At 41.6% G+C, this 22,538-nt stretch overlaps 1 protein-coding gene across 4 annotated transcripts; it reads left to right on the top strand.

Moving 5' to 3' along the window:
- Positions 1–810: 810 nt before the first annotated feature.
- LOC120750608 (protein ELYS-like) lies at positions 811–22,538 on the top strand. 4 transcript variants are annotated; one of them, XM_040059484.2, is made up of 26 exons: positions 811–937; positions 1,982–2,235; positions 3,694–3,874; positions 4,683–4,890; positions 5,986–6,102; positions 6,773–6,857; positions 8,270–8,420; positions 10,051–10,183; positions 10,269–10,450; positions 10,916–10,977; positions 11,809–11,937; positions 14,026–14,116; positions 14,204–14,293; positions 14,454–14,594; positions 15,345–15,449; positions 15,572–15,665; positions 15,966–16,089; positions 16,198–16,254; positions 17,241–17,387; positions 18,126–18,313; positions 18,488–18,632; positions 18,730–18,861; positions 19,987–20,134; positions 20,221–20,368; positions 20,855–21,050; positions 22,410–22,538. In XM_040059484.2, exons 1-26 carry the CDS (start codon positions 817–819, stop codon positions 22,437–22,439), a joined length of 3,459 nt encoding a protein of 1,152 aa, XP_039915418.1. In that variant the 5' UTR covers positions 811–816; the 3' UTR covers positions 22,440–22,538. The 4 variants fall into 4 exon arrangements, 3 of the variants coding, with proteins under 3 accessions (XP_039915418.1, XP_039915417.1, XP_039915419.1); XR_005700069.2 differs by lacking the exon at positions 20,221–20,368; XM_040059483.2 differs by lacking the exon at positions 22,410–22,538 and having other exon boundaries at positions 20,855–22,391.

Raw genomic sequence — 22,538 nt, 5'->3', positions numbered from 1 at the left:
GGACGAGATGGCTGCCAGTGGTTCCAGAAGCCATTCTAGAATTCTGTTATAAAGCCAAGAACTTGTGCCGGGAGGGACAAGCAGTGAAATCCCACACTGCTGTGTTCTGTACTGAGCTCCTTGGCACCTGTGTCTGTGTGTCCAGGTGAAGGAGGCAATGTAGAGACAAGCGTTGACTCAGCACAGACTTTAGGAACATTGGCTTGCTTAGGCATTTTAGACAGGCTCCAACTCTTGAATGAAACCAGAATCGTGCCAGACAAGAACCACAGCAGATAGCTGGGTGAATTTGCTCTAATGTCCAATTCTGATCTGCGTTAGTCCTGTTTCTTTTCTCACTTAAAAGAAAATTGTACCTTTGGTCTGCATCTAATACAGAATCGTAGCTGTTGGGGGATGTTGGGGGATATTGGGATAGAATGCTGAAATCCTTTCTACTTCTTATCTTCTGCTGTAGGTTTATGCTTCCCGCAGAGCATAAACGTTTAAAACATGATATTTCTGAGATCCAATCTTACTAACCTGTATGAGTAGACTTGAACTCGGTGTGTTGACCTATTCCCTGTTATTTATGTTGTCCATTACTCTGTGTCACTTTTTGTCGATCTCATAGGCATCAGAAAAGCACAAGATTCCCCTTTTGCTCTGCTGTGAGATTAAAAAATGTCCTGAGTTCAATTTGTTTTTTAAGCAGAAAATGCTACAGATGATCTATAGGAGATTTGTCACTGCGTACTGATGAAGCTTGGGTCAGTCTCAAAGATATTTATGGCTGACATGAGTATTTTTGACTTTTTTCTTCATTTACAGTGAAGAATGCGAGACCTAACGGCTCAGGTAACGAGCAGTCTGCTGCAATTTCCAGAGGTGACTGTTGAGGCACTCAGGGAAGCTGAGACCACCCTAGACTCTGTGCTGTGTGGGAAGTTTTCTGGAGGTGAGCATTTTCCTTTGAATTTGGATTTGGTATACCATTGTTCTTGCCTGAAGCTCAGGGCCATGGCACCAGGTTGGTTCTGTTCAATGAAATGCTTCAGGTTCTGATAGTGCTGACAGGATATTTTACCAATTAGAAGTGCTAAGCATTGAAAGTGCAACAGCCTGCGCCATTTGTGTGCTGTTTAACTAATGGAGCTGAGCATGCCCTCCTCAGTTTTGAATGAAATAGAGGGCAGTTTCCAAGGAAGACGTAGTGTTGTTTTGGGATGTAATTCTTTGTACCAGCTCAAGCACTGCCCACGTGTTTCCAAGGTATTTAATTGGATGCGGATGAGGACCCAGTGAGAGTTGCTGAGAGCAGCTGAGCAGATTAGGCAGTGATGTGAAGGTAGAGCTGGATGCCTGTCTGGATGTCTGGGCTTCTGTTGAGACCAGGTAGACTCTTACCTGCCTGACTGTATGTGCAGCAATGGAGCTAATCCTCCCTTTGAGCTTGAAGTGGCTCAGTAAAGGAACAAGTGTTAAACTCTTCAGTGAAACAACACTTGTTAAACTCTGGGATCAGCAGGTGTAAAAGTTGAAATGTACGGCTGCAGTGCCCATTTTAAGATAACTTCCTGTCCGAATCCCTGCCCAGAGTAGTTGTGTGTCCAGCAGAATTCTTAAGTGGAAATGAATTGGTTTAGATGGGCTGTATTTGATGTATGCTTTGAGACTTGTGTTCCTGTGCATAAATAGGTGTTTTCTGGCAAAACCAAGCCAAGTGTGGTGTACGGACTTGAGCTCAGTGTATTGTAATCTTTATCCCAAAGAGTCAACGTTCTTGAGTGCAGGAATGCCAAGTACAAATGCAAAAGAAGGGGGTTATTAATTTCAAGATGTATTGGTTGAGGATTGCAAGGGGTGATTGGAAATCATGGTCCAGATGCAGGTAGGTTGTCCTTCCTCCCTGTGGTGCGTGTGAGGGAAAGGCCCGGTGCGGTTGCTGTTGTTTGAGTTCTTGTGCTGGGGGTTGCTGAGTGGTGTTTGTTGTCCCTCGCAGGCAGAAGTGGCCTGGCGTGGCTGGCGTGTGGCCCGCAGCTGGAGGTGGTGAACTCGGTGACAGGAGAGCGGCTCTCTGCGTATCGCTTCAGCGGAGTGAACGAGCAGCCTCCCGCCGTCCGCGTGGTGAAGGAGTTTTCCTGGCAGAAGAGGACTGGGCTCCTGGTTGGGTTGGAGGAAGCAGAGGGAAGTGTTCTCTGTCTGTACGACCTTGGCATCTCAAGAGTGGTCAAAGCAGTTGTTCTACCAGGAAGGGTATGTACCATTTTGGGAAAATGGAGATTTTGTGGTTTTTGTACTGCATAATCCTGTTTCAGGGAAAGCTTTGGAATGTCTGTTTGAAGGTTGTATGTTTTCTGTATTGTATTTACATATTGTCAATTCAGAGTACCCAGCCAAGAGAGCCTTTTTCTCAACACCCATTTCTGCATTTTTGTCATTTTTGCTTTAAGAATCTAAGGAGCACCATGTTTCCGGTATTATTTTCCATGCACGTTTATAGTTAGTTAGGTAGGTTATGGTAATTGCATGTTTCAGGACTGCCACGTGGTATTTGCCCAAGTTTTTGTGGTTTGTATGAGGCAGAAGGGCGGCATTCAGATTCAGTTCTTCCTTAGAACGAGTTGGCAAAGCACTAGGAGAACAGGAAAAAGCAGTGCATAGCATAGTGGAAAAAATACGTAATTTCAGGAGCTTCTACATGGAACATTTTTGGAAGACTATGCAAAACTAGTAAAGATTCATTTGGAGCCAGTTGCACAATGAAAAAATATCTTAACAGAAAAAAGTTAGAAGCAGAAACCCTTGAACCTTGTCTAATTGTGCAGCAAGATGTGTTCTGTATTTCCTCATCACAGTCACTAAGACTTGAAACCCAAGAATCTCGATAATCAAAATACTCGTTAGTCCTCTGAGCAGCAGAGAAGATTGAAAATTTAATTTGAATCTTAGAAATTAAAGTTGCCTGAATGTACTAGAGGTACCTGTAAGCTTGGAGTTCTTGTGACCAAGGTGAAGTGTGTGGCCACGCAGTGCAGTCATAAGCAAGTGCTGATACGGGAGAGGAGAAAACTTCAGGGGCCTTAAGGGTTTGGATATTTTCCCCCACTTCTGGGAGTAAATAACCTGCATAAAAAGATGGACGGCCTTGTGACGCTCACTGCTTTGTTTTCAGACAAACCTTTGTTGCTGATGTAGAGCTGTCTGCTTTGATGGTGCTGTATCTGTAAGAGGCCACAAGATAGCCTCTGTTCCTGTATTGTCCAGCTTTAGTGCAGGAGCCCTGGTGACTGTGCTAGAGTGGTCAGAATTGTCCTGGGTGTGCTGTGGGTGCTGAAGGGTCTGTCTTCAGCTTGTGCTGAGGTCGTGGGGACTGCTTGGGCTGTCAGGGAGCAGAGAGAGCTCCTGCCTCAGGCTGAGCAAGTTCTTGCTGTTGGTTTAGGCTGCCTTTTAGTTTTCCTTACCATCTCTGAGAGTGCTGGTGTGCATTTAAAATTTTTGTTGGGATATTATCAATCAATGGTGGTGATGACCAGCATAGATTTTAGTAAGCCAGCATCTCCCTCCAGCTGTTTCTAGGAATGTGTCATTCCTGTGGAAATCTTATCCTGTATTTCCTTTCCTGTTTGTGATGTGCTGATGCTGGCTTCCCTTCTGAGTGGTTTCTCTCGAGCCTGTCCAAGAGCTTTGCCATTAACCCGCAGTTCCCTGCAGGTGACTGCCATCGAACCCATCAGCAATGACGGCGGCGCCAGCGTGAGCACCCGGCACCTGCACCAGAGTCTGCGATGGCTCTTTGGAGTGGCAGCCGTGGCCACAGATGTTGGCCACGTCCTTCTGGTTGACCTTTGCTTGGATGATTTATCTTGCAGTCAGAATGAAGTAGAAGCATCGGGTAAGCTGCAGTTTTTAAACTTGAATTTAGAAGTAAGAGAATTTGTTTCTTTTCAAAAACCAGCTTTTGAAAAAAAACAACCGAGTCCCACTAAAAATCCCAGCACGCTGACGAACTTCTGACATTGCTGACCGCAGCTGGCAGTTTGATAATGTATGGTCCTGAACTGGTCCAAAGATGGGATTGGCTTAATAGTCCTCCTGATGTTAAGAAGGCCTCTTGCTGCCCACATCCCTTTGTCTTTGTGATTCTTACCAGTGGGGTGTAGGAATTTTTCTGTTTGAGTCAGTGCAGCTGTGTGGTGGGAAGTTGTGTCAGAGGTACCATAATTCTTGGCAGTGTCCTCCTGTTGCCATTAATGACTTGGGGCGAGCTTTAGGCTTGTGTTTTAAAATAAATCTGGCTTATCAAAGCTCCTGCATTTGGGGGAATGAATTTGGCAGTTTGTGTTTTCAGATTGCGTTCACTGTTCTGGGAGTTGTAAGAGTGGCTTCAGGAGTTCATGTCCCTTCCAGTAGCTTCATCATGAGACCCAAACTCCTGACTTATAGGGTCCCAGAAGAATTTGACTACAATGGCTACATTTGTACTCAGTTTTGAAACAGGAGTGACAATACCTGTGCCATTGGAGAGTCCTTCTGTTCTCTGAATGGGTGCAGAAAGAAGGAACAGCAGAAAAGGTGTAGCAGAAATGGGTGTTTTGCCTGGCACGGTAGGATTAGATAATACATGTTGTCTAATCACATCAGCTTAAAATGCAATGGAAGTGGCATAATGCATTCATTTCTCTCTGCTTTTTTGTGTGTAGATCTAGAAGTTGTCACTAGAATTCCTGCTGAAGTTCCACAAAGAAGAGAAGCTGTGACCAGGGAAGGGAGGCATCTCTGTTTTCAATTACGCAGTCCTTCAGGAACAGCAGTATCCACCCTGTGCTACATAAGCAGAAGCAACCAGCTCGTTGTGGGTTTTTCTGATGGTTGCTTGTCACTGGGGAGCATCAAAACCTTGAAGAGGGCGTAAGTAGTCACTTCCACTTGGCCAGGCTTGAAGGTGCAGGAATCTCAATTTTTCTGTTTCAGGAGATATATTGATTTCAAGAGCCCTTTTTCTGTGAGTGTGATATTGAGTGTATAACCTTGGAGTGTTCTGGAATCCTCTTCTGAAATAACTATTAACTCACACATGCATGAAGTGCAGCACCTTCTCTGCAGTGGGCTGTGATTGATTTCTTACCGTGCCTGTGGATAGAGGTCTCGTGGAAAGTACTGGGTCATGTCAGACTGTATGGATGCGAGAGATCTGATTTGTATAAGTTTGTTTGTCCTGCCCAGTTGTATTCAGTGAAATAAGGCAATGTGTGTTTTTCTATGAGACAGGTTTTAGAAATTATTTTTCAGAACCAGTTCCTGCAATTAGGGCATGCACTGAAAGGCTTCAGTATGTTAAGAATGTGATTTTGGTGATTATATTTTTTTAAGGGACCACAATGGAACTAGTGAGACATGATAATTCAATAGCTGTTCTGTGCCTGAAAGCATATTCTTTCCTACATTTCAGCCTTGATGCAAGTAGGGTGTTGACCTATTCCAAGGAATAGATGTGCATGAACCAAATTTTCCTTGGAAGCCTTGGACATGAGAATAAGAAGCATGTAAATTTATAAACAAGAGAAAAAAAGAGAAAATATTTAAAATCTGCTGAATACCAGTCTCACTTTAAATATTTGGCCAAATTCAGATAAGGATTTACTTTAGCAAATCTGCTGTTATTTACCAAAAATTACTGATACATAAATAGATAGTGGAGGCATGATTAGGTGTCAGGAAAAGATTGTGAAGATACAATTTAGGTTCAACAGTCTGAAAGAAAAAGTTTATTACAATGTCCAGGTAAAGAAAGAAGAAGCTCCTTATGTTTGGTGTTGTTTTAAATATGTTCAGATTTACTGCATTTTAAGTTCCATATGGAAGTAGGCTTCAACAATAGAAACATTTTTTTTCTCTAGCAGCTGAACTAATAATCAGAAATCTCCTCCCCTTGATTGCTGCATAAAAGGCAGTCACTTGCTTGACTCGATTATTTGTTTTTTCTATTTTTTTTCCAACCTGTAGGCACTACACTCAGCTTGGAGGAGGAAGGATTCCTGTCTGTGCTCTTACTTTACAAGAGCCTGAGGATGATCTTCAAAATTGTTGCTATTTATGGGCTGTTCAGTCTACACAACAAAGGTGAATAAAAATTACCATAAGCCACTGATTTTGCCTTTTTTTTTTTTTTTTTAATATTTGTTCACATAGGTCTATCCCTAAAAAAGAACAATGACAGTATTGCTGGTTGCTTCATGAGAGCTTCAGAAGTCTTTGGAATCTTTGTGTGCCAGTTCAGCTTCCTTGGCAGAAAAGTGTTCAGCAAACAAATCAGTGGTTTTCATCTGGGATAAGGAATAAGTCAGAGTGTAGAAGGGTGAGCTGCATACAAGAGGGACTGGAAATTAGGTGGGAGAGGGGCAGACATACCTCTCTCAGCATCAGCAAGCTACTTAATCAGCCCAGCTGTTCATAGGGTGGCAGTCTTCTTGAGCTTGACTTCAAAGCAGTTTTAATGGAGGACACTTTGTTGTTGTGAGCTATTTCCAACAATTTTACGTCCATGTTGCATATTAAAGCTTTCCAGTGGTATAGTTAGCATTTGTCCCTGAAGCTGTTTGTGTCAAAATTTCCTCTTTTATGTTTTACTGGCTAAATGTGACCATTATCATGTTTAGGGAGAAAAAAAACTGTGTTTTTCTTTCCAGCCAGAGCATGCTGTTAAGTTAGTTTCAGCCTAGATCCAATGAAATGATAATGAGGATTGTAAAGCAGCTTTGTAATCAAATCTCCTCATTTATACCTTTTTCAGTGAAGGGAATGCTGTGAATTTACACCTATTGCAGTTAACATTTGGTGACCGGAAACGCCTGGCATCAGGACAAGTCATGTATGAGGTAAGACAGGCCTGTACATGAGAGATGAAAAGATAATTTCCCTGAGTATCAGTTAAGTTGGCTCTTTGTATATGAATAAAAGCTGAAATTTCTAGTCATTAAAACGAATGTCTGATGAGTTCATGGAATTATATTGCTTTATCTTATGGAACGGTCCTTTGGTATGGTGGACACCTTGTTCAGGTCAGTAACTTTTATTAAAATTGGTATTATCTTTAGTCATTTTATAAGAAAGATAAGATTCTTTGCTTAGGCTTCATGTTAGTTTTTGAAAGAGATGGTTTTGATTTTTCTTAGCTACTGTGCCTGTGTATCAGCTATTTCCAAAATTCCTGAATAAAATAGAATGGAATGTGCATGCATCAAGACAAATTTTATTATTTTTTCTTTTCAGAAATGAAAGACTTTTTTATCATTTGTTTTAGACACTTTTGATATTTATTTGTAGCATTTCCTGGAACCATTAAGAGAAAACTTGCCTCTTCTCAAATTAGATGAATTAAATGTATAGAATGAGAATGTGTTGTTTCAGACCAGTTCATTTTAGATCTCTGAAAGTTTAGGAAACTAATATTTTATTTAGAAGTGGTTTTGCTGTTTTTTTTAGTTTGGTGTCTTGTTGGGCTTTTTTAATTGTAGAGCTGCTGTTTGTCCGCAATACACACACATTCACATGTTGTTCCGTGGACAGGTTAAATGAAGGCTGTAGTGGAAAAACCGTATTAGAGTTAACGTTTCCTTAGAAGTTGGTGGCAGAGGTTCAGGGCCATCCTTTCTGGATATCTGTTTCTGTTTATCTCAAAGCAGTTTACTTACTCTGTAGTAATTTGGAATCTTAAACACATTGTCCATGTTCATCTCATGTCCTCTCTATGAGGAACTGAGGAATATTTCACTGATAAGAGCTCATGTCGTTTGAAAGAAGGTTTTTAAATCTCCAGGAAGTTCTCATTGTTACTAGAGAGATGAGTGTTCACTCTAGTGATGTGCCTATCGATAAAATCTCATGACAGAACTTTAGCTGCTGTAATGTCAGGTTCTGTAATCAAAACATGGGGCAAAGGCTTTGTGTGAAGATGTGTTGCACTGTTTCAGATGTCTCTTTGTAAGTATATATTCAGGTTTGTAAAGACACCTTGATGATGCAAGGAATTCTGCAAGACATGTTTACATGTAGACAAATGTTAGGAAAATACTAAATTTTGAAAATGTGCAAAAGCCTTTAGAGCTAAACTTGCCCATTATGACTTGACACTTAATTCTGTTGCATGTCAGATGTAGTTGTTATTGATGGGAAACATACAGTAAAATAAGCCTATTATACCAGATGGTTGCTTTAATTCATATTTAGGTATAATGTATGTTGTTATTTCAAAATTGCCTTTCCTGTCTTCTTCATTTTTTCCCCCCAGGGTTTTAAATGCTGTGTCAAACTCTTCAGTTTAGCTCTCACTGGTGAAATCTTTCCCTTGAGAGGGCAGACCAGCAATACTAAATTACTCAGCTGTCAGACCATAGAAAAATTTCGCAACTATGCTGACAGAGAGGACGGCGTCAATGAAGGTTTGTTCTGATGTCCCTGCTTGGTTATTCCTAACTACATGGTTTGGAAATCTAAGCAATGAATGCTGTTCTATACCCACAGTCTTAAAGTCTTAAATATTCACCTAGCTGACTTTATTGGGCTTAGTAAAAAAGAAAAATTGTTTGCTGAAGTCATGTGGGACTTTTTTCTCTCTATGGACATCATTCTTTAAGGGAAAGCATAGGTTTTATGTTTGCTGGGATGCTAGAGCAGTGTATGGGGTGATCTGTATACGGCTGGTCAGTCAGTTTGTTCTGCCAGTTGTCTGCATTGAACAGTAAGATCATTCTGTCTATTGCTTAGGAGTGTTACCTGATTTTTTTTTTTTTAATCCTGATCAAATCTGTGGCTGCATCCAGTGAATCTAGTTCCCCAGGGCTCAGAACTGGGGCCAGTCCTGTGAAATATCTTCATCAGTGATCTGAATGAGGGGAACGAGTGCACCCTCATAAGTTTGGGACAACACCATCTCAGACAAGAGTGTTGATCTGCTGGAGGGTAGGAAGGCTCTGCACAGGCTGGATCGATGGACCAAGCCCAGCTGTAGGAGGTTCAAACACCTCTTGCAATGCTGCAGGCTTGGGGAAAAGTGGCTGTAAATTTGCCTGGTGGAAAAGTACCAAGGTGTCCTACATGGCAGCTGGCTGAATACGAGCCACTCCGCCACATTAAAAACCCCAAACCCCCAAATAAGAGCAAGAAGAAAAACCTTTTCTCTCTCATTGTTATCAAGTATGCAGCATGGCAAAATATCTCTTAGTTTTCTGATGGTTTTATTTAGACTTTATTCAGAACCTGCTCAAGTTAAGTTCTTGGCACACATGAGCTTCTGCTGGATGTGTGTTGAGGCTAGCAGTGAAGTTGTCTTCTGAGTTGTGAAAGTAATTGTTATACTCTAAGGCAGTTTCAGCAGCTGACAAAATTGAAATGGCACAGAAGTTCACAGTGAGGTTCACAATAGCAAAGTGTGTGAGGATCCCTAGTGATGAAGAGAGGACAGAGAAGCAGTTTGCCAAACACTGCCTTTTTTGTTTCTTACTCTGTTGGAGTAAATAATATTCACATACTTTGTTTGGCACCTAGAGAATGCATTCTCCTCAGAGAACACAAAACATTCCACTTACTGAAGGAACTGGAATAGAACATTGGGAATGTTTTATGTTAAAATCTTTATTTCTGTGTACTCTTTGTATTTTTAAGTATTGTATTATTTATTTAGTCCGATAATTTTTAACTTGTTTTACTCTTTCAACTTTCTGTTTAGTCACATACGGAAATCAATCATGCTAGCTAAGTGATACAACTGTATGAGATAAATACAAGTATGCTTTCTAAAAATAGCAATGTGTTCCTAGCATATTTTTCCTCAAATTACTCATCCAGCATGCAAAACAAGAATTAAAAATTGTGTATTTGATTTTGTTTAAAGCAAATATAATTTGAATAAGAAAAAGAGGCAGTATGACTGATGCTGATTGTAGAGATGGTTGCTATTTCATAATTTTTTTAATCATTCCTTTTATCATTACATTTATATTTTCATGAGTGAAATAACCAGCAAATATCTCATATTTTCTGCAGTAAGAAACAATGTCTTGTCTTTGACAGTAATCTCTCCTGACACAAGTGTATCAATCTTCTGTTGGCAAGTGCATACTGGTGGTCAAGAAAAACCATCTGTTTATTTGGGTGTGTTTGACATCAATCGCTGGTATCACGCCCAAATGCCAGACTCACTGAGGTAGGTTTTAATCAAGTGCTTTCAATATCCCTTCAAAGGTTAATTTGAAAATTGCTGTTGCGCTGATGCCCTTGTTTTCTTTAAGGCCAGAAGAACTCCTTCATGATTGCCCCTATTTTGCACTGTGGTCACTGGATCCTGTAATAAGCATGACTTCTCCAAACCTCATTTTGGATATTCTGGTACACGAGCGTAGTCTAAGTCGGGGGGTTCCTCCTTCTTATCCACCACCTGAACAGTTCTTTAATCCAAGCACCTACAATTTTGGTAGGTATTTCTCGGCTGTCCATTTGAATAGTGACAAGCTTCAGTGGAGGTCCCTTGCTACTTAGTGCTTTCTCTTTCTTTGTTTGTCACACAAACACCAAACCAAAAAAAGCCTCACAAACGTTCTCAAACCTGGTTACCTTGTCCTGACCAGGTACTTACTCTTGTGAGACATATCTGACAGGCTGCTGAGTTTTGGGTTTGGGGGCTCCTGTAACGTAGCCTGGGAAGGGGTGATGCTCATGAAATGAAATGCCTTTGAGCTGAGGCCCAAAGCACAGCGCCTGGGTAGCACTCGAGCTTAAGTTTCTACAGACCGACAGTAACTACTTTTTCAGGGGAGTGTGTAAGTGATGTGAAGAAGGAAAGGGGTGCTGGAGGTTTGACTCTGCAGACAGCAGTGTTTAAAAAGCACAGACTGGTGATCAGGTAACAATGTCTGTTAAATGTTCCTTGTTTCTGCAGATGTGACGTGTTTGCTCAGCTCAGGAGTTGTTCACATGACTTGCACGGGCTTCCAGAAGGAGGTGACCTTTTTTCCTGTATCTCTGTTGAGACTGTCAAGAGATGAACCTTTTCTAACTTTCCTCTTGCAGTGCTTTGAGTGTCAGAGACCGCTTTATGCTCCCACTGTCCATCCACATGCATGACTGCAGTCATACCCTGCCAGTTTCATGCCAGTGGTGGTGTTTTAGGGAGGCATAAGCAGGGATTGAATGGCTAGAAAGGAATGCAGCGTTGCTGTAGTAGGAAGGAGGAGTGTGGTGGAAGTTGGGGAAAGTGTTTACTTTGTACTGCCTGCCTAGTGTGAAGTTAGGGTTTTGACCCCGCTGGACTTGAGGAACGAGGACAGCATGGAGAAAGGGAAAGGTGATTAAACTGTTTAAGAAATACATGTTTTTTCTCTCAACCTTGGCCAAATTCTCACTTCTGAAACACTGCACAGCTTGTGACAAACCCTTTCAAAGTAAGTTCCAGCTCACTAGATATACCCATATAAATCATCTTCCGCAAAAGTCCATAGTCTTTCAAAGAGCGGTTTGTAGTTGTATTAGTTTTAACTTTCCAGAGTTTAATTTGTGTCAATGTTCAGGGAAAAGCAAGGCCTGTGTTTCGACAGGCTGGAAAATACTTTCTTTCCTTCAGCATTGCAAGGGTTTTTTTCTTCTATTTGTGGTTTTTTTAGAAAATGGAACCCTTAGCGTGCTGCTGTCTTTAAGGCTCTACAAAGCAACGCTTACCAAAATTGCTCACCTAAAGCCTGCTGCTACTAATGCAGCTTTCTGACAGTCTGAGTTGATCCAGAAGCTTAGTGATTGAATGCTGTCTTAATCTGTGTGTTTTGATTAATGTTTCAGACCCTGAAGTTTTTGAAGAAATCTGGTCCTTTAATAAGTGAAGCCATTCGTGACAGCTACACTCGGTGTCTTGTTGCTGGCTTGCTGTCTCCAAGACTGGTTGATGTCCAGCCATCCAGCCTGACTCAGGTGAGTGTATACTGGGCAGGCAATCCAGGGGGAAACAGATCCATCTTGTCTCAAGGCTGTGGAGGCTTTAAGACCATGATTTTTGATTGCAAGCTGCTCTGGCAGGCGGATTTTGAGATACAATTAACAGAATATTCTTAGATCCACTCTTCTGACTGGGAACAGCCCTAAGATGTCTGTCTTTGGTGACCCGTCAGTAACTGCAGGCCGCAGGCTGCATGCAGAAGCAGTCAGTGCTGGGCATGTGCAGCAGCAAGCAGCTTTCCCTGGGAACTGCCTTCATCCTCTCCATGCCCTCAGTGACTCAGAACCTTGGGTGCAGTGCAGTAGGTGTCTGTGAAGGTCTCTCGGATGTGCACTACTGCAAACACCAGCTTGCCGCACTAGACATTATTTGCTTTCAAGGAAGCGCTAAGCAGTTACAATTGTCCTCTCTACCTGACAATTTCATCACCACTTCCTCTCATTTTCCCTTCATCAGTAGGCCTTTCTTCACCCTCTCAAAACTGAGCTTTACCTCTGTAGCCTTTGCCTTGAGCTGTGGTAGCTCGATTTCCTCCTCTTAGGCTGCCCTCTTGCTGCAGCACCTGCATCACCTGTATCTCTCAATATTCCCCTCGCTCATGGGTTTTCCTTTCTTGGTGCAGCAAACTTTGTCTCTCATCTGAAGAGTTTCATGAAAGAAGGAGCTTTTGTGATGAACAGCCCATCTTTATCCAGGCAGGGTCAAAGCTGAAGGGTTGGATGGTCATCATGGGGTGGAGCAGCAAGCACGAGGAGGGTGAGAGTAGTCCTCCCACTGCCTTCATCTTCCTTTCTGAGGGATTCTTCACCAGACTGTGGAAATGTGTCAGCAAAAATAATACTTCTGCATAGTGTAATAGCTAAAACAAATTTGACAAGCTGACCCAGCCCATAGAATGCTTATTTTGCAAGCCTGATGTAGGCTCTTAGATTCTGATTAGATTTTCTGATGTCAGCTCTGGTTGGGAAGTAACTTGGGAAAGGAAGAAATTTTATGAGGACTTTGCTGTATTGTGACCATATTGTTCAGAGACTTGTTATGCCTTTGAGCAGGGATTGACTTTGGATGCTAGAAAGAGAAATTTCAGAATTAGGTCAAGAAGCTTGGTTTGGAATTTTGTTGGCCACCCTAAGCGGCATTTGGCATGTTTCCTTGTCTGAAACCAGATTTCAGAAAACAATGGAAGTATCACACATGCATTCAAATGACAAAATGTGTAGAAATGTCTTTGAATGTAATAATTTTATTTAGAAGGCAAACATATTTTTGAATATGTTTAAAAAAAGAGACAAGAGGGAAAAAAAAGAAAAATGTAAAATTCAATGCAGGATCCTTTCACCTGGAAGAAATGTCTGAACACCAGCTGGAATAAGCTGGTACGTTTTTTCCCACGTGTGTGCATGTCTGTGCATTATCCTTCTGAAGGACTGCCATGGCATTAGAATACAATATTTGAACAGGCTGAAATTTCAGCCTGGTAGAACTGAAATGTTTCACTTCTTTATGATACTTTAACAAACTGTAACTTAATGTTTTGGCTGTCACAGCTGCTTCCTGTCTTGCTGGTCTCAGGAGCTGCTTGGCCTCAGCTTCACAGTTTCCATGCAAAGAGAGTCGTGTTTGCTCTGTCCCCTTCACCTGTTCCTGATGGCAGAGGGGTGTGCCCAGAGTGCCTCATGGGAATTAGCAGAGGGTGGTGCTGAAAAGAGTTAATTGGGACTCAGCAAATGAAGACTGAAACCCTGAGGCACAGAAACAGAGATTAGAGCTAGCCTGTGTGAAGTTGAAATGTGAGAGGAAAACTTTCCTGTGTTGCCCAAACCAGCAAGCAGTCCAGCCTGTGGCTAGAATTGAGAAAGAATCAAGAATATGGAATTAGTTGCATTGGCAAATAATGTCTGAATGAGTATCCAATTAGAAACAAACATTTTTGTCACTGGCTCAGGTATCTTCTGATTCAGAGTTACAGTATGGGTCACCAACAAAAACTCTAGTGTTTATCACAGTAAGACTTAGAGAAAAAGTGTGTGAGGTTGTGATTTGCTTTTGTCTGTTCTGTTCAGGAGGAGCAGTTAGAAGCAGTGCTGTCGGCTGCTGTGCAGACAGGCTCTTTAGAGCTTCTGACAGGATGCATTAAACACTGGACTTCTGAAGGTAATGCTGCTTCCATTGTTTTTATGTTGTGTCTGTTTTTGGGTAGAGATTGTGCCTTCATGTCTTTTTTGTTTTCTCTTTTTAAAGAGCAGCCAAGTTCTGCTGTAAATCTGCGGTTTGTTCTGGAGTGGACGTGGAACAAAGTGATCTGTACAAAAGATGAACTGGACCAAATATGTGAGTACTGGTGCAGTCATGTTTGAGCCCTCGAGTCAGTGCCAGTGTATGCTGCTGGTTCTGGACGTGGTTGTTTTAAGTCTCCTGGGGTTGTTCAAGTGCCCTTTGGAAGTCTGCAGTTGCTCTGCTGACTGATGGTTTCCTATTTCTCCTTGACAAGGTGTTCCGCTGTTTGACGGCTCCTGCAACTTCATTGACCCTCAGACACTGCAGTCCCTTCAGCACTGCCAGCTGCTTCTGAGCAACCTCAGCACAGTCCTGAACTGTTTTCTGACAGAAGCCCGAGAGCTTACTGAGAAAGGTTGGTGAAAGCACTGCTGGGCCTTTGGTCTGTTTGTTAGGATTTGGAAGGATGCTTGGGTTGTGACTGTGGAGACAGGAGCTGGTATTGTTTTGGATGGTTGGGAGAGTCAGGTTGAGCAGGAAGGAGAAGTTTAAATCTGAGCAGTAGGGTCTTGGATTTAAGACCCTTTGAGTCCAGGGGAGCAGCTTGTTGTGGAGTTCATGAGGCTGGGTAGGGGAGGCTACACTGAATCAGCACTGAGCTGAGTGGGCACCTGGGTGGCAATTAGAGCAGCTGAGGGTGCTAATGCTGAGAAATGTTCTAATTGTTAGCTAGCAATTGATAGTTGTGTGCAAATTGCTGGGAAACATAAAGGAAGCCAAAATGTGCAATGAGTAAGGCAAGTTCCTTGAGTGTATTTGGCTTCAGGTTTTATAAATTGTTGTTGGCGTATTGAGAGAATAAGAGGACTATAGTCTCTTTTGCTAAAGTAAAAATCTCTGCTACATGGAAAACAAATGGAAAACTAATAGCTTTGGTTTTATTTTTCCATTTTAATCCTTAGTGGTTTTGTTTCTTTGTCATGATTGGTTTTTGTTTTGAGGGCAAATGGTGTTTTTTTCCTTCAAATTCCAAAGTGATCTAGAGGGACAACTACAATAACAGGTTTCTGCTGTTCTTGTTTATACTTTCTGTTTGTTCTGCCAAGGGAGTTTTGTAAAACGAAAGGAATTGCAAGACTCAAATCATGTTTTGTCTTTTTTTCAGGTTTTTCAGACTTGACCAATAAGCAGGTGGTAACCAGCCTCATTTCTTTGTATGCACAAGTGGTGATCTGGTTCTGTCGATCCAGTCTCCTTCCCGAGGGTTTAGGTAAGCAGAACCTGTAGTAGCAGCACACTTGAGCTTGTGTGGCTTCTGTCTGTCTAGTCCAAAGTTTTAGTTGAAAAACGTGGTCTTACTTCTTTAACTTGCTTTTACTTTATCACCTGTAGATGATCACATGCATTTGTCTAGACCTTTCTACAATTACCCTCTGATTCAGAGCTACTATACGGGTCACCGACAGAAACTCGAGCGTTTATCAAGGTAAGACGTAGAGTAAGTCTCTAGAAAGCTGCCACTGTTAGACTGTGTGAGAGTCATAATTTTTGCAGTTAAAACCCTTTGTCTGCCCTTCCTTGGCATTACTCATAACGGAGCAAGAAAGCAAACCTGGAATCCAGATGGTCTTTGCAACTCTTCTCTTGGGTTTGTGCTTTGGACTCCTTCATTGCTAAGTTCATTGTGACCTAAGGACCAGCTTTCCTCTCACTCAGAAATCAGTGACACTGGGAGGCTGCAGTGAGTGTTTTACTCTGTCCAAGCCCTTGCTCCCTTTTGTTGCAGAGGAAAATGGGATTCTGACTGCTTGATGATTGATGGAATGGTTTCCCAGTTGGGAGATCAAGTGGAGAGGTTGTGGCGGAGGGATGAAGGCGGCACTGGGAAATACCCACCCGTTAGTTTACATGTGAGTGTTCTGTTCCCTGAAAACCCCAGCAGCAGCAGCAGCAGTCCCCTAAAGCCAGTGGTTCCGAAAGACAGGAGCATTAGAAAAGCTTTTCATCTTTCATTCCAGGCACTGCTGGATCTCTATTTGCTAGAGAGCATTGAAGAAAGTGACAAACATGCAATTGTATCCTTTCTGGATTTTGTTATTACTCCTTCAGTATGTGCACAAAAATGGTCTTACGTGTTTGTCACCTGTGTGTTTTTTGCAGTCTTTTCTGATAGATGGAAACAGGTTCCCTGAAATATTCAAGTTAAAAACCTTGCTCGGATTTCTCAAAATGTAATACAGTTTTTAATTTTTTAAAGCAATCTTTTCTGTAGCAAAAGACTTTGTCTTAGAACTGTAACAGTGGTCTTCCAGTAGCTGATTTTTGCCAAAATAATTCATTTCCCAGCCCAGCTAATAATGTTTGCTTTTTTATTGTGTTAGAAGTGCAGGCACAACTAATAATAAAGAGGGGGTTGAGAACAGTCATTGGGCAGAAGCCTAATTTTTAAGGTGCTGGAACATGGAGACTTGTCTTTGTTGTTTGTTGGCTAAATTGAAAAGCTAGGGGTTAAGAATGGTTGTAGTCCCAAGCTGCCTTACTCAGACATGTCCCTAACATGGGATGTCAGAAAGGGGAGATGACACTTGGAGTGAGGGATGCACATGCAGTTTTAAACACAGTTTGCATCAGTCAGTGCTCAGTTGCATTGTAAGGGCAGCACAATTGGTGTTGTTTGTGAAGTGAGTAAATGAGGAGAACAAAACAGTTGTAGAACTTGTTTTCTTTAATAATTCAGCATTGGATGTTCAAGTGTGTTGATTGTCCAACTGGTAGCTTCCCTGATGGAAGCAGAAGCCTGAGTTCATAACAGAAGTGTGTAAATAACCAGTATTTGCCTTCTTGATTTCGTTACAGATATTCACATGTGTTTGTTTCTCCAAGTATATTCAGAATGTTGATACAAGAGATTGTTCAGTCTTAGCATCTTAAAATGGCAAGATCGATACTTTGGGGTGTTCTGCTTTCTGCCATTTTCATATCCTTATTTCATTGTTTTGCAAATGTAACGTGATAAATTTTTTGTGTTAGCCATTTATTCACCTTAATTAGACTCTCTCAGACAATTTACTTGCTGCTGGATATCATGCATTCCTTTCCAAATAGAACAAAAACTTTACTTGTTTCGTTTCTAACTGCCTTTGCTATACCTTGGGGTCTTGTTAAGCTGATTCAAGGATTCTGGCTCCTAGATCACAATGATTATGAAGTAAGTATGAAACAGTTGAGTTAGACACACATGGCTCTGCAGAGCTGTAATCAATAAAATATTTTTTAAAATTGGTACTTGGATATAAGGAGCTGTTGGAGCATAAGAAGCTTTTTTGTAACACTGCTCTGACATCTTCAGCAATAAGTTATGATTTGAAATTTTAACTACTTTGACAGAAATTTGATAAAAACAAAGAAGTAATCAACTTTAATAGTGCAAAGGAGTAAAGTTGATTACAAGGGAGTAATCAACTTAATACTTATATATTCAAAGCTGTCTGTGGTTAGGTTTTCAGCAGATTGGTTGGACACTGTTTCTAAGAGAGGGGTTTGGATACTTGAAGCATGCCTGCAGAAGTGACTTTTCATCCTGTTCTTCCTAATGCTTTAGGTTGTTCTTTGCCTGTCACCATAAGAATACAACCAATGTGTTTCTCGAGCAACTTATTATCTAGTAATGTATTTATAAAAAGGAATGTTTGTACACAGAGTTTTGTTACCTTAGAAAGGTCTGAATCGTTCCTTTTAAGACATTCACTTTGTTCTGGGTGGCTGATTATTTTTTTCTCCTGCAAGTACTGAAGAATTTTTACTGGTATGTCCTGGATCCCGTATTTTGTTAGTCAGACATCTTAAGTTTGTCTAATGCTCGTCCAGCCTTGCTGCAGAAAGTTTTGTCTGTGTTTGTTGCACGGGTGTGTATCTGTGGTAATACAGCTGCTCTCAACTTGTCCAGAATTCCCTGGCCCTGCTCTTCCATCCAGCTACGCTCAAGACCGTGCCATGGCAGCACATGAGGATCATTCAGTCCCTCATGTGCCAGGGGGAGCACAGGCGAGCCCTCCGGTACATCCAGATGATGAAGCCGTCGATGTCCAGCAGCAGTGAGGTGCGGCTGTTCCTCACCGTCCTGTTGTCCAACAGGTGAGGAAATCTCCCACTGTTTTGGCATTCAGATATTGGGAGAGGTGCAGAAGTGATGGTACAAACGGGGCTCTCCTCCATTTCCTTTGATCTTTGAATGAATCCCCTCCCTGTGGGGGGTCTTTTTGGCTCCAGTGTTCCCATTCCTTTCCGTGTCCAAAACCTTAACTGCAGGTGCGTGGTGGAGGCTTGGGGTCTGTTGCAACAACACACCACAAAGCTAAACATAGAAGAGCTGCTGAAGCACATGTATGAAATCTGTCAGGAGATGGGGCTCATGGAGGATTTGCTGAAGCTGCCCTTCACAGACACAGAAAAAGTGAGTTTGGTGAAGAAACAAAAAAATCTTCATTGTCTCTTTGGCAAGAGAAGGGGCAGAATCGTAATCGATGTTTGAAACGTGTTGTTTCTCACAGGGGTGTTTGGAGAAGTTTTTACAGACCAAATCTGGTGTTCAGAGCCATGAATTCCTCTTAGTCCACCATCTGCAGCGTGCCAACTACATCCCAGCACTCCAGCTGAATCAGTCCATGAAGGCCAGTCTGACGGTAAGGGTAGACATCCTGCTGTGTGTGCAAGTTCCTGTTGGTGTGACTAATCAGTTTCGATAGTGAAGAAAAATCCTGTTTGGTCTTTTATACCATTATTTGAAAGACAAGGTAAGTTCTTACATGTCAAGTTACGGCTGAAACTAAAAGCTGGCTGAAATAATTTTACTACTGCTAACTGCCATGTGAAGTTATAAATTAAATGTTGCACACCATGGTTGACTCCACTGAAAGTTTGTTTGCATCTGAGGAAAAAATAGGTATCTTTTCTACCATCCCATCTTTTCATTCAGATCCTCAGAACCCTCTTATATGTGGTTTAGACTATGGGAGTTATTTGTGTCACTTTTTTCTGTGGAATAAAGAGTATGTCGTACATCGTGTCTTGTATCATGCTTTTACCTGAGAGTAGTCTGGATTCTGGACAGGTATAAAATATGTGTAGTGGTGTTTGTCATTTTGGGGTTTTTATTTTCTCAGATTATAGTGCAAGCTCTCTGGTTCCTGTAGTTTTATGCTACGAATTTTATGACATAAATTCCAACCTGTTTCTCAAAATATCCAGATTAAATTTTGTTTTATGTGAACTTCTCTCAGGGATCTCTGGTGCATGTATTTTTTTTTAAGCCATATTACTGGAAGGTTTAAGTCCCGTTTGTGAAAACTGTGTTCCAGACAGAAGGTGTGTGTAGGTAAATCTTCTTAACTTGTTTTAATTTTCCTAACATTTTGTCCAACATAATTTGCAGTTGCAGTGTATTCAGTAATCTCAGACATCTGTGTTTCATGATAACCAGGTGGAAGCCGACTCTTCCTATAGCCATTTGAAAATTGCAGGTGTTAGGAAGTATGTAAGAATAAGGCTCAGCAAAGTGTCAAGAGTCCTTTTAACTGGGAGTTTTATGTTCTACTTTTATTCCAGTCTTTCTTGCACTTATCCAAAACTACCAGGTGAAATTGGTGTGTTCTCCTGGGTGGAACTTGCTGTGGCTCTGTGCAGTGCATTTGTCCTCCTTTGTCTGTAGGGCAAATTTGGGGGCCTTAGTAAGAAAGAGCAGAGATAGTGCTGTGCAATGAACTTCTGGTAAATTGTTAACTTCTTGCTTTACATGTTTCCTTTGTCAGAATGATCGTGATCCTCGCTTGAGGGAGAGAGCAGTTGCCAGAAATTCTCTGTTAGACCAATATATCAAGATCCTTCCCACAGTTCAGAGGAAGCTGGCAGTAGAGAGAGCCAAGCCGTACCGTTTGCCTTCATCGGTCTTAAGAGAAGGTAATTTCAGAGAAAGGAAACATGATGTGCAGCCAGCCAGCGCTTTGGGTGCACAAGGCTGATCCTTCTCCCTCTTGCTTTTACAGTCCCAAGGCCAACGCCATTATCAACAGCAACAAGGCAGGCTAATGCAGGAAATGTACACTTAAGTACAAATTTCATCACTAAAGTACTGTCCAGAATTAAAGAAGCATGGCTAGGAAACAAGAAAACCAATTTCTTAGAATATAAAAAGTAAGCAGCCTTTTCACGAAGTTCAGCCTTGTTCTGTGTGTTTGAGGGGAAGAGAGAAAAAGGAGAGAAATCTGTTTGAATTATGTTAGTGTCTTGGTGGGAAGGTATACAGCTTTGTTTTGCTTTTTTGCACATAAAATATGTAACATTCGAGACACAATTCATCATAAGTAATATTTGGAGAAACATATTTTTCTGCTATGATAATCTTAGTTATGAAATACATTTATTTACATTATGGGAAATGTACTTAAGACAGCTGAAACTAAAGCTTCGACTACCACCAAGCTGTTGGTGTACAGACCGACAGGCAAACAGAAAGAAGTGCGCCTGTCACTTGTTTGTGGGACTGCTAGATCACCCCCAGCAGTGAGGTTGTATTTCTTGTTCGTCCTGTGTTTTTGTTCTGCATCATCTGAGATGATCACAGCGTGCTTTTTTCATTTCCTTATTGATGTTCCTAGTTTAAATTGTGTGTTTTAACAGGTTGCTGGATTTGGTGGTTCGTCCTGTTCCTTCCCGCTCCGTGGCACAGGATGAGAGCCGGCAGACCCCATGCACGGCTTCTACTTCTTTTGTGGCATCCAGCCCCCTGAGATCAAACACACATCACTCCAGCTCCCACAAGAACCTGCCAAGAGCATCAGAGTTGCATTTACTGGAAACTCCTCTTGTGGTCAAGGTTTGTATTTTAAAAAGTCAGCAGCAGCCAATCAAACCAAAAATTTGAGAGCTCTGTTTAAAATGAAACTCCTTGATTCAATCTGTGAGATATTTTTAGCATGCATATAGTTACTGTACACAGAGTCCTTTTTGAAGCAGTAAAATGGGAACAGAGGGAATATTTAGATTTCAATTAATTGTAGTGATCACCTTGTCCCACAGCTTTGAGAAACAGTTGTTTTTATCACATGGAACAAAGTTGAATTTGGACTTTTCAATCTATACTTAACTGCTTAAAGATGAAATTTGTGGCTTAACTGTGTCAGTATTTAAGTGCTGAGTAGCTTTGTGTAGTTTGATGTGCATTTCTGCAACCAAGAACTGCATGCTTCAGACTTGTAATCCAGTCACATGAATGACAACTATGCAATGTGAGTGATATCAGTCTCAGATTCTGTGACAACTCCCTGCATCTGTTTCGCTTATCTGTCGCTTGTGTTAAACTGTTTCCAGTCACTGCCATCAAACTGTTACCATGCAAGGCAGCAACACCTGACAGCCCCTTGGTTCTGATCTTTTTGCCTTTGCCTATCTGAATGAAATCATTGCCATCTCCCTAAATTATAACCTTTTTCTTGTTATGAAATATCACCTAGTTGATGATTGAACTACTACTATTGAACTAGCTTCATCCTCCTTTCTAACGCTTTCAATACTGTGTAACATTTCTGACCCATATGTAGGTATTTTTACAGCACTGTCCCTTCATCTTGTGTGCAGAAATAAGCTGTGGCTGTTGCTCAGTTGAGTGGCATCTGGAAGACAGTAACTGAAAATGCTTCCATATGCAGTAATGATTCTGGGCCTTTTAAAAGAGCAGTGTAGAAATTGCAGAAATTACTGGGATAGGACAACAGTGTAGATAAGAAGATGCTATATTCATGTTTCTTCAGGAAATTTGAAAAATAACCTTTCTGTTGTCTTGAGCGAAGCTTTAAGCATTGGGGACCCAATAGTATTTTACCCTGTTGGAGGCAGAGTGGCTCACTCTGGCTGTGGAGCAGTGCAGAGGCCACTGCAATGTGATGGTCACTGCTGGTTGTGTGCACACCTTGTGTTGGAAAACTGCTCCTGGACACGGGTGGTGGCAAATGGTCGGTTCTGAACAGAAACAGCATGTGTGAATTGCACACAGAGACGCTCTGATCCCTGTGCCTCAAATCCATAAGCTCTCAGCTGTAAAGTAGTACAGAGCGTGTACGTATGTTTCACATTCAGGGGTGATCAGAAGGGAACTGTGCTCAGTTTCATCTAGCTCAGTGTGAAATTAGTCTGTTTGCTACTGAACAAAGCATTAACAGACATTTTTTAACTTTAGGTTATAGAAGACAGTGTAGTGACAGCATAAACTTAAGAACCACCACCATGCAGTGAACTACATCCATAAAGCAATCTTCAATGCAGCTATGATACGATAAAGCATCCATTTGTATATGATTTGCCTCAG

The sequence above is a fragment of the Hirundo rustica genome, chromosome 3 (genome assembly GCF_015227805.2).
Source record: "Hirundo rustica isolate bHirRus1 chromosome 3, bHirRus1.pri.v3, whole genome shotgun sequence".
NCBI lineage: Eukaryota > Metazoa > Chordata > Aves > Passeriformes > Hirundinidae > Hirundo > Hirundo rustica.
Note: the sequence above shows the minus strand (reverse complement) of the source record. Positions and strands in the feature narration are given on the sequence as shown.

Bases quoted from the DNA above. Each gene is read 5' to 3' on its own strand.
- LOC120750608 (XM_040059483.2), top strand. From the start codon at position 817: ATGCGAGACCTAACGGCTCAGGTAACGAGCAGTCTGCTGCAATTTCCA. The intron at 14,117-14,203 runs GTAATGCTGCTT...CTCTTTTTAAAG, and splicing joins TAAACACTGGACTTCTGAAG to AGCAGCCAAGTTCTGCTGTA. The intron at 16,090-16,197 runs GTGAGTGTTCTG...CTTTCATTCCAG, and splicing joins ACCCACCCGTTAGTTTACAT to GCACTGCTGGATCTCTATTT.